Source organism: Electrophorus electricus, chromosome 12, assembly GCF_041902795.1.
Source record: "Electrophorus electricus isolate QZ-2024a chromosome 12, ASM4190279v1, whole genome shotgun sequence".
NCBI lineage: Eukaryota > Metazoa > Chordata > Actinopteri > Gymnotiformes > Gymnotidae > Electrophorus > Electrophorus electricus.
Window position 1 is genome coordinate 4769689 of NC_137508.1, and position 12244 is coordinate 4781932.

Here is a 12244-nt window from a genome sequence, read left to right on the forward strand (position 1 = left end):
CTTTGTTGATTACTTTTCAAAATGGGTGGAAGTGTCTGCCGTGAGAGAAGCTACTGCTCAGATCGCTGGCAACAAATTCATGAGCGAAGTGCTTGCGCGTCATGGTGCCCCTACTTAACTTGGTTCCGACAGGGGATCTCCATTCGTGAGCGACTTCTTTGAACATGTGATGTCTGCACTGGGGACCGAACACAGTCTGACGATTGCGGACCACCCACAAACTGAATTGAAAACTTTGAAAACTGCAATCGCTCTTATATGGGTGACAAACCAAAACAAGGACTAGAACAGAGAAGGAAACATGACAAGGAAACCATGGAACATGGATGATAGGAGGGACCAACCGTGACAACTATTAATTAACCTTCAGTAATGAATCATTATTAATTAATAACCATTTTCCTATATTTAGGGTGGTACCCCAGTGTTCATAATTCATAAATTTAAGCAAACACTGCTACACTATCATTGTGTCTTAGTCATGCTGGTTACAAAGGAATACCTTAAAGCAATTTCAATCAAATTATAGGGGCAAAATCCACTATTCATCCACACAATTAATTCCAAACTTCAGTAAATACAAATATGCCAAAATCTAATAGCTTCAACTAAACATTGTATGTATGTGTAACGTTGAGAGGTAAGGAGGTGGACACGTGCGGAGAAGAGCGAGATTTATTAGGGGCAAATCCAGAGTCGTAGTCGTTATAGCAGTCCAGGGTCATAGAGCCAACACGGAGAGTACGGACAAACAAAAACACACAAAGGCAAACAGGGAAAGCAGGTGGGCTTTCATACTTCCACTAAACGCAAGCATTCAAATGAACAATGAACAGCCAAGACACAGGGCACACCACGGGGTTTAAATACATGAATTTAACAAGAAACAAGGGAACAAGAGACAGGTGTGGAAAATCAAATGAGGAGCGGAGAAAAGGATACTACGGAATGGAACTAAAATACACGAGACAAGGAAAACATGGAGCAGGAAAGCTGGGAGAGACTAACTGTGACAGTATGTGTGCATTTATTATACATTTTCTTCTTATTATTATTATTATCATTTTTTACCAACGATGAGGACTATGAGCTTTGTCCCCTTATCTTTAACTGAAATTATTGATGGGAGAAGCAACTACAAGAACTACTGATCCTTCCAATCCAGATATAGCAGTGTATTGTTTTGAAAAATACTCTTGAAAAAAGGGACCTTTAAGGTTTGATTGAACTAGCTACATTGATAACTGGTAACAGTTTGATTTTTAATAGTCAAGTCAACTGATGTCTTGGTGGTTAGCATGTTCTCCTCTGAGCATGTAGGATAGGAAAATTGGCTAAATAAATTGTCATGGCGTGTGTGTCTGCATGTCTAATAAAGTTGTCCTTGGGTGAGTGTGTGAAAGACTGTGTGTCTGTCACTCTGTCCCGTAGGGGTCTGAGGGTCTGGTTGAGAGTACACTGTGTGCAATTCGATGCTGCTTCTCACTGGTGTGTCAGATGACACCAAAGTAGGCCATCAAGAGTTGTCAGCAGCAGCGTTACATATCAAAGTTTAACAAAATGCAGTGTGTAACAGCATGCAAGCAAAATAATTTAAAACATATACTTTTTCAGTATTAGTTTGATTAAAGTTGATTAATTAACAACTACATAAACCAATCCCATCTTTAGAATATTAAAGCTAGTTTGAAAAATATTTATATGTTCAAATGTGAAATAAAATAAAACTGATAAACAGAAAATAAAATCTAATGCAAGCTCCCTTCAATATATTGGCAGGGGTATTCACTTTTACACTGCAGTCTGCAGTGCAACCATAAGCACATTGTGGGCATCTTGAGCCAGCTCATCAAGACAGCGCTTTAGCATGCAGTACACAGTGGCAAAGGACAGTAAACCACCTGCTAGAGAGCCTAGGCCAGGGATCAAACCCAGCCAGAATTTTGCTGCTGTTTTTACAGCAAAAAAACTGGTACCTGTCAGCAATCTAATGACCAGAGCTTTGCTTATTTCTTGATTCAGGGGAGACTTTAACACAGCTTTCAGCTCATCTACTGGCTTCTCAGACCTTTCAGAGAGCCTCTGCAAGGAAGCAGGGTCAAGACTGAAAGCATTATAATATTTCTTAAGCTCAGCCACCAAAATGGCAACATCTACACTGACTGATACAGCTGCATTCAATAAAGGGATTGGCACAGCTACAGTACCAGCGGAGAGCAGAGCCATTTTCAATATGTTCTTCTGGAGTTCCTTCTTCTTTCTCTCATTAATTTCCAGGGTGATATTTGGAAGGGCCAGCATTAGCACATGTCTCTTGTGCTGGGGAAGTTCCATTTCCATGGTCTTCTCAAGTTTGTTAAAATCGTAGAGATCAAGTTCGAAGCAAGAGATCAGGAAGACATTAGGAGAGATCACACCAATCTTTTCCAGCCCTAGGACAAAAGGCAATATTTTAATTTAGAACATCGGATTTTAATCAATGCTTGATAAGATGATCTAATATTGATGAATAATCATTTATCATTTCGCCACCTCAGTTTCCTAATAAAGGTAATAATTTGATAACTAAACCTGCAATGGAGTCCTTTCGGACTGTGTCCAGTGTCTTTTCTTTGTTGAATGTTTTTTTTCTTTGTTCCGCAGCAATGTTGGCATCAATCTTTGAGCGAACAAAGTAGAACTTCTTATCCTGTTTAACTATCTCTGCTGCCAAATGGGCATGGTACTCTCTGAAGCGATCTGAAGCGATGATGATGAAAAAATCATAGCGTTCGAACCCAACCTGTTTAAGATATTCATCTGCTATGAAATTGGGGGTTCCAATACCAGGGAGATCCCACAACTTGACATTTGGGTATTTTGAATGAGGGTAACAAGTAGGGATCTTCGTGGTCTCTACAACACCAGTTTCAGCAGAGCCCTCATCCTCATCCCCCAAGCCCCTGAAGGCATTAATGAATGTGGATTTTCCAGAGCCGGACTCTCCGGTTACACCAATGTTCAGCTCCACATTGTCTTGCTGCACAAAATAATCCTTAATTCTCTCAATAGCTAATGGCATGTCTTCAAAAGCCAGTGACACTTTAATTTCTTCAACACCGATTAATTCAGACTCCTCCATCTGTAAAATAAAGTATATTAGCTGCCTTACTTAAGGGTAGAAATTATGCTTAGATCATACTGAATATCTCAAGAACTGATGCTAAAAGAGAAAATGACAAAAAGCTTACTGGAAACATAAAGCAAGATTTGTCTGCAACTTAAAATTATGACTGAATACAACATGAGCAATTGAAGGTTAAAGGCCTTACTCAGGGGCAATTACAAGTCAGGTACCTTAACCTCTAAGATACCATTACACATAGACTTACACCAATTATTTAATGCAGCCAAGCAGACAAACAATGAAAGAAACTAGAGTTATCTTTAGAAAGGCATAATCCTCTCAATGATGTAGTTTTGTTGTGAGGACCAATAATCATTGTTTTCTGAACACGGCATTTATGGAATCCTGCATAGTTTGCTGCAGAAATAACTTCAACTGCAGATTCAAAATTAGCTAAAGAAACAAAAGAAACGAAACTCTTCAGAACAAAGGAAAGGAAACTCTTCGGAACAAACGTTTTAGATTAAACCATGCAGGAAAAATGCAGTTACCCAGTTCTTAACAGATGATGGCGTTCCAACGGCAGAAGGCTACCGTAAGGCTAATACCATTAACATTGCCACTGCATGGGTCCTAGTTTTAAGATTTAACCTAACAATGTTTTATTGATCCTACCACATTGTTAATGTCCACACGTCATTTTGAATACCAGTTTTAATTGTCATCAGCAGGTGTTCGTTTCACTGTAAACCAGATTCCAATCATTTATTACGATTTTCTTACTTTTACTTTCTCTTTCTTTTGTCTAATTCAGTATGAAAGATTTTATCATTATAACTACTTATGAACTGTGAAAAGCCCGTTTAATCTTACATTTAAACAGCAGCACAAATAACACAATTCGGATCGCTCAGAAACGCAAAAATAAGATAAATAGCTTTGCCTTTGTGAGTATGCCATACTCCACTCAACTTTCACTGAAGTTTAGGAAGAGGTTCCCGTTTAACATAATTCACTACTAGGGTTAGATTCACCGGATACTATAGTTCCGTTAAACTCACCATTAACGTGTCTTCGACCTGAACTTTGTATTTGGCTAGGGAAACACCAAACGGACACCGAACAACGCCACCTGCGAACGATGGATGATTGCCTTCCGTCAGCTCACCGTCGCCAAGCGTTGCTTGTACACAAACACACGTACGTTATGCACTTGCACAAAGGAAAAATACCTCAAAAGAAAACTACTGCTTCCCGACGTTACAGACTTCTTATAACGAGTATACTGACTTCTGAATGACCCCCACTTCTTCTTGAGCTCATTCTTTCCATAAATTTGCATAATCATGGTAAAAGACAAATGCCCCACCTGTTCTGTAGATAGCACAACAAAACTGCCGTGTAGCAAAAATAAATAAATATTAGGCTAGCACACTGCCTCTGTAAATCAAGCCACAATGCAACAACAACAACAGGAACAATAATACTTATGCAGTTTATGTGTACATTATCTGGTTTTGTCAAATTTGGACTGAACAGCCCATCAGAAAATTCCCTCGCCGATATCGAATCAGCATGCACAATCATGCACAAAGCAGCGCTGACGAAGACCAAATAGTGCCGTCGGTGCGGATCACACCGTAATAACACGGTATACTGTAATACTGTAATAAATGTTACAGCAATCAAATGTTCAAATATATTACAGTAGTAACAAAGTAAAAATACAGTAAAACAAAACAAAACTGGTGACCACAACTGCCAGTATATTACTATAATTTTACAGGAAATGTTGTTAATGTATTTTTAGGACTTTAGCACTGAAATTGAGTTTCTTCTAATATTTACTTATACTTGGCTCCTCCATGGCTTTCTGTCACTGCTGTATGCATGGTGCCAGTAACATGCTTCACCGGAGTTGACTACTGTACATACCACTTGGCATGTGAATTAAGTTCTGTTTTTCTCATTCAACAACATGATCTTTTGCATACTTTTCTTGGATCTTTCAGGTGCTTTACACAACACTACATATTTAATATGACATGCAATGCCACTATTGGCTGGTTTCTTTTATTGGATGTCATAATTCTTTTCTTCTAGCAACTGATAGCAAACATTGATCTTCATCCCACCCACCATGACTACTAGATCTGAAGACCTATCTTGCACTTCAGTTACATTGTGTTTTATCTTTGCTTCACCTTATTTATTATTCATGGGTTCATTTTTTAAAAATGACAGTTAACCTCTTTATCAAACACCAACAAAGGGCAAACACAAAACAGGACCTAAAATACATACACTAACAAGAACAATAACGAAGGACAGGTTTGACACAACCGATTAACAAGTGAGGGGTGTGACTATGAAGACACACACACATACACACACACACACACACACACACACACCAATGAGAAATTATCCGGACTTCGGGAGGAATTGAGGAGGAGGGGGCCAAACCGTGATAATCGGTACAACTGAAAAAGTTGTTTAATCACACCTTTACACAGCTGCCCAAATAAAACAGTATGGATCCCTGTGAAAAGCAATAACATAACTAAAATACCTTGGTGAGCAGAGCAGACTCCACCTGGTTTTCATTGAAACTAGTAAGTTAGCAATTCTTGTTTGACGTCATTCGGGACTGTCAAAGAATGTCAGCTTGCCTAATGGTAGGACTTCAGTAAAGCTACTCTTAAGATTAAAGAATTTACACTTAATGTTCAGCTGTGCTCATCAGCAGTCTCAGTTTCATTGAGAAATGAACAACTTCATTATTAAAAAGGAAAATTGCAGTAGGACTGATATTTCAGATAAGTTTTTTTTTTTTTTACTTTTGTTTTTTGTGTAAAAATGTATTATACAGCTGTAACGTGTGGCGGACCGAGTGCCGTAGGGTGAGGGGCAGGACGCACAGACTCCACCGACTGGGATGAACATTTATTAACATAAACGACAGTGGCACTCACATATTACAAATGATAAACATGGACATGAAACGATTGACGTTAAACAAACATGATACACAAGAATACATCTAACATAAACACGTTACATTCAGACATTACGCTGACAATAACCAACACCCTGCACACTTTAACATGGGTTTATATACATTGAGACGAACAAGGTGCAGGTGTGGTTACAAAAACAGCCCAACCACTGCACGTGGCGGGCCAAACCACATGACTCGCGGGAGGAGAGCGTCCCGTGACAGCAGCCACAACCATATAAAAAATTTACTCTTTGCTGGAGTGTAGATAAGATGTAGAGTTACAGTGGTGATGTAGTCATAGTAATAATATATCAAATTTACATTTCCCTTTGTATGTTTACATACTGTAACCTGAAATATCACTTTTACACCTTTCTGATGTGGTTAAATTACTATTTTAGTACTTTATAGAGCTTTTTTCTTAATGAACACGTCACCTGTCACAGCACAGCCCTTTCCTCCATGACTCTTCCCCTTGTCTGTGTGATGTCTTGTTGATGTTTATCTTGTGTGTGTGTGTGTGTGTGTGTGTGTGTGAGAGAGAGAGAGACAGAGAGAGAAAGTCTACGTGGACAAGCCCCTCCTTCATTAACACCTGTCCCTTGTTAGTCGTAACTAACATGTATATTTAAGTCCTTGTGTCCTTCGTCATTGTTTGTCTGTGTCTGACCTCATGTGTACTATTGTTCGGCTGCTGCTGCATCCTGCATCACTCCCCTATGTCACATCAACCCTAGAGTTAGATGCCAAAAATAGGAAAATAAACCTTGTGGCAGAAGAACATGTTCATAAAACCTAAAGGGTGAAAGTAACCTGATTGACAAAGATAATGTGAGTTGCAGTCAAGCTATTTTTAAAAGTTTTAGACAAAAGAGAAGTGCTCTTTATTGAACTAGTCACAGTCATCCCTGTAGTCAGGTTAATTTGTGTGTTTGGAAACAGAGTTAAGGAAGACTTTCTGCATCACTCTTTCTCCATCTTGACTTAGTTCCTTTAGTGCAGAATTCAACAGGAAGTAGGAACCCACAAAGGAAATCCCACCTGAAATGACAGTGCCCAGAATTGGGACCATTTTCTCCAGTTGATTAGCCAGCATGTGCTGTGCTGAGGCTACCTGGGAAAGCAAACCTTCCAATGTATGTGCTGACAGGTCTTTGCCAAAGGTGGAGGTCACCTCACCCTGAAGTTCCTGCAGTGGAAACAATTCACAACATTCCATTTATAACAGGTAAACTTAACTCATGTTAATGTACACTGTGACAGCTTTTTAAGGCTGCCATACATCATAGAACAAGTGTGTTTTGATACACCCATTTAGGCACACCATGCTGTTGGAAACATGCTATTCATAAAAGAGAATGATGGAAACTGATGACTTAAGAGTATTCTTTATACCTTATGACTGTAGTGGTAATATCGCAATTCAAAAATCTTTATAGAGGTGTAGCAGCCTTGTAGGTATTTGATCAGAACACTCAAAATAAATTACTGAATGTTAAGATGCCTTCACTGAAAGCTATGGAGAAGTCTGTATCAGTGCTGAATTGGAAAATGCTCACTGCAGACAGTATGACATTCATTGCAGCATAATACACATGGTTTCCAGAGGAAGAGACCAGTTCAGCTGGAGGTTTTATTTACATTGATTATTTGCATGCACAGCTGATATATGGCCTAGGGCCCAATAATGGACATATATAATTTGGACCTCGTGTACAGTACAGAGGTAATGAAATACACAAGGCTTCCAAAGAAGCAGGACATTGCTGACAAAGCTCTTGCGTCACCTGTATATATAGCACTTGTAAGGCTAGCCGCTGGCCCAAGTGCTGATGGGCATGGAACAGGAGGCTCAGACTCCCTCGATGGTGACAGTGACATTTATTAACATACAACATAGACAATAATGGTGGCACTCACATATAACATTCACGGCTAACACAACTCAACAATAGACACGAATAACTCACACGTAACTGCGGACAATATACACAGGCATAACAGCTACACAGACATTCAACATTTACAGGGCTACAATGACCAATGGGGAGGTGCACACTGACAGCGGTTTAAATACAAACACTTAATGTCTTAAACCCTGTACAGGTGTGCGCCCTCACGGAGGGTCTGGCTACAAACAAACGAACCCCCTGCGTGAGCCAGGCCGTACCACGCGACTCACGGGGGAGGAGCGGTCCGTGACAGCACTTTGCTTGCACAGCCGATAAAGGATCTCTGTCCGAAATGTCCTGTTTCTCTGAAACCTTGCATACTTCACTAAAATTTTTCATATCTCTCTCTATATATATCTGGTTTATTTCCTCCTTATTCCTGTTTAGCCTGTGTATTCCATCCATGTTTTTCTATATCTAGTGGCTGGTCATTGAAGTTACATGTCTGGTCTGATTGTTGTTGTACTAAATTCTGTTATAAGCTTCCATGTCCTGCCTTGATTGTTTCATCCTCTTGCTTTCCCATGCTATGCTTACTCTCTAGTTTGTTATGCAAACTAGTTTCATTTTGTTTTCTGACCTCCTTGGATATTTGACCCTGGACCAGACTTTGTAATCCACGCACTGATTATGGATTTGCTCTTAATAAAAATGGCATTTGCATCCTCCTCTCAGTCACTCCATGCTTGTTTGTGTATAATCACAAAATATTATTCATGTAGCCATATAATACATATGTACCTCAAATGATATATCTGTAATGCTGGCTAATCGATGCAGAGAGTCAACATCCAGGCAGAATATCTGCTGATAAGACTTCAGTGTGTCCATCAGTTTGGCAATGATGGAATGGGAAGCGTTAACCCCAGTGAGACCGCTCAAGCAGGCCCCCATGGCTCTCTTCCACACTGCCCCAGCTAGTGCCTCCCTCTTGCTTTGTATTAATGCTGTGCTGAGGTTGGGTAGTGACAAGAGCAGGGCATGTCGTTTGTGGCCCTCCACCTCCTCCAGCAAGGTCATTTGGAGGGCAGCAAAGTCATAGCACTGTGGGTGGAAGCAGGAAATCAGGAAAACCCGTGGTTCATCCACTTGACATGTTCTCAAGTTCTTCTCACAGTCGGTACGAAGTAGGCTCAAGACCTCAGAGTCCAATAAACCCCCTTTTTTCCTGCGCTTGGCGTTTGCCTCCAAATCCCGGTCCACTTTGTTCCTGATGAAGTAGAACTTCTTATGAGCTTGTATTATACTTTTTGCCAGTGCAGAATGGCACTCTTGAAAACGATCAGACGTGACAATAATGAAGAAGTCATATTTTAGAAGGTCAACATCCTTCAGGTAGGTCCTAGGCTGGAAAGAGCTAGTCTTAATCCCTGGCAGATCCCACAACGTGACATTCCGAGCACTGGGATGTGAGTATGCCACGGGCTCTTGTGTGGTTTCTGTTACACCCGTGTCTGCTGCTTCAGGTCCATCATCAGCAACCCCACGGAACGCATTAATGAACGCTGATTTGCCTGCACCTGACTCTCCAGTCACAGCAATGTTCAGTGTCGAAGAATCCATCTGCTGAAGCATACCTTCCACCTGGGCCACAGCATCAGTGACTACACGGGACTGCAGGACACTGCTCATCTCGAGGATCTCTGCTTTACTTATTCCAAACTGGGACGCCATAACAGTGCTATACTTTATGGCCCAGAATAATTCAATAATTCAGAGATATCTCACTGTTCGCAAAATAATGGGAGAAATTTATGTTAGTCACATTGTACGCATTTTAAGTATAATAACAGACTTATTTATTAATAAGTAATATATAATTAATGTAAAATTTACAGACCTAAAAACCATACATGATAGAACAATTCCAAAAACATTCAACTTCAGTGTAAAATATACTGCAAGGTCCACCAATTGTCACACCCACTGCTACGCCCTCTAATGGGTTCCGTCGTTTGGACTCACCAATCTACTGATTACACACAGCTCCTCCCCAGACACCTGAACCCTTACCTGAACCCTTTATAAGGTTCTCATGTGGGGAATCATCGCGAAGTCTCTTGTGCCTGTGCCAAGTTTCTTATTCGTATTTCTAGAGTGTATTTTCCTAGTGATCATTTACTGTTGTTCTGCACTAGTTTTAGACTTTGCCTTTTTGCCTGCTTCTAATATCCCTGCTTGCCCCTAACAGTCTTGGATTTTAGACTGTTTCTTGACTCTGCATTTTACTTGCCTCTGACATATCTGTTTGTACTTGATCGACATTGTTTTTCCGTGTTAAAACTGTTTTTTCGTTACTCGCACTTACTTCTTGTTATTAGCATGTTTGCTACACCTATTTCACGCTGGGAAGCGAAAAGAAAGTTCAGAGTTCAAATTGTTGCCTAACCTACCTCCATTCATCACTTCAATAGAAACATTTATTATAAAAACATTTTAAATGTTATACTTAGAGGCAACCGTCCATCTGCTGTCATACACAATTTGAATTTGGCATGATCAAACGTTTTATTAATGTTCAGTTCCTAAGCACTGGAGTGCTATTGACTGACTATATTTTTGGATGGCAGACCACTCTTAACTCTGAAGTCTAATTAAACATGAGTGGCCTAGCCCCCATAGGTCCAAACTGAAATGGTGCATGGCAGTAACTGGGGTGCAGTAATGGTACTCCTAAATGTACCAGAGTACATATACTTAAGCATGATTTCTAATCCATATGCGACTTATTTTTGTCAAACGCAGACATAGGAAAGACATTCCCTCTTACAGCACAATGCCATAAATTGATCGTCTTCGGAGTCCCACATACTACGTTTTCGTTTCGCTAAATTTCCGGGGATTGTGCCTAACTCCAGACCGCATTGGTTGATTTAGAAATACTTGATAGCAGCTGTCACACTGCAAGATTTTAGCAGAAAAATATTCTTTAATTGCCAAAAAATAATCGAATTATATCTTTGGTCGCAGAGTCGGCTGCAGGTTCAAAGACCACAGATTATTTCATGAGCTGCCATATTCGCGACATGATAATCACGATATTCGCACAGTAAAAACCCTGCTTTGTTTAAGAGTGTGTGTGCAATTTAGGTGTTTCCAATAAAATGAGTAATACATGAAATATCTTTCTATATGAAATCATGCACTAGTACTTTTAAGGTACATCCTACGTTCTATAGAGCCAAGAGTTTTGTCAGTGAGTAGTAAGCCTATTTTTACACCTAGGTCACGTAGGCATAAAGTAAGATAAATGCAATATTAACAAAATTTAGACATTACTGATCGTGCTATTACACACGGCGCTGGCTACAGATCATAACTAAGTAGGCCAGTCGTTTTGAGCACATAAAATATAACACTGGAAAAGTTAAAACAAACCTTACTTCTCTTAAAACGGTATATTTTTCAGGTTACTTGTCAGATAAACTCACCTTGAGTAAGACAAAACCATAGGCTAATGTAGAGTGACTAAGAGAGAAACAGAAACAATTCCCATCATAACTCTATATGTAGTCACGCGTTTGTCTTCCGGCATCCTGTGGGAGGCGGAGCGACACTGTATATTGTAGCCTCAGTGTTTTACAGACCTCTTAATTTAAACAATATAACTTTTCTTAATAATTAGTATTTTATTTATATATTTAATTGTTACTTTATATGGCTGTTTATATGACAAGCTGAATTTAAAACTGTTATTACAAATCTCGTCTTTGAGATTTCTGAGATTTCTTTCATTTATATCAGTCACAGAACTACTTGAAAGCAGTGCGCCAAATCAAACCTTATTTTTACCGTTTCACAAGCTAGTGACGATGAAAACAGGGTCCATGTATATTCGAAGGAAATGGAACAAATATTCAGCTCCAGTTTCATTTATTATTGTTTGAAATGGAAAGGCTCGACATAAAAAAACTTTTTAAAATAAAAACCACAAAAAACGTAGGTTACCATGGAGTCCCAAATGATTCATAACCAGTATTGCGTAACCAGTTAGTTTGTAAGCAAGCCTTGCATGCGCCAGCCTGGACTTGCATGGGCTCAGCCTAGGGTGTGTTCTCCCGTGCTGGTGAGATTGACACACACGGAAGGGAGCGGTGACGGAGAAAGAGTTTTGTTTTTTCTTTCAAAAGGTGGTCAAACATGACAGATTGTTCAGTCAACTCATTCAAACTCTGGGGTTACTCC

At 39.7% G+C, this 12244-nt stretch overlaps 1 protein-coding gene across 5 annotated transcripts; it reads right to left on the bottom strand.

The window, feature by feature from the left end:
- Positions 1-660: 660 nt before the first annotated feature.
- Positions 661-11601, bottom strand: LOC113583442 (interferon-inducible GTPase 5-like). 5 transcript variants are annotated; one of them, XM_081724700.1, is made up of 6 exons: positions 11491-11595; positions 8801-9786; positions 7149-7296; positions 4168-4289; positions 2572-3121; positions 661-2432 (listed from the first exon to the last, which is right to left on the bottom strand). In XM_081724700.1, the coding sequence occupies exons 2-6, from the start codon at positions 9731-9733 to the stop codon at positions 1792-1794; spliced, it is 2394 nt and encodes a 797-aa protein (XP_081580826.1). In that variant the 5' UTR covers positions 9734-9786; positions 11491-11595; the 3' UTR covers positions 661-1791. The 5 variants fall into 5 exon arrangements, with proteins under 5 accessions (XP_081580826.1, XP_081580828.1, XP_081580830.1 ...); XM_081724702.1 differs by lacking the exon at positions 8801-9786 and having other exon boundaries at positions 11491-11601; XM_081724704.1 differs by lacking the exons at positions 4168-4289; positions 8801-9786 and having other exon boundaries at positions 11491-11601.
- Between the last annotated feature and the right edge of the window lie 643 nt (positions 11602-12244).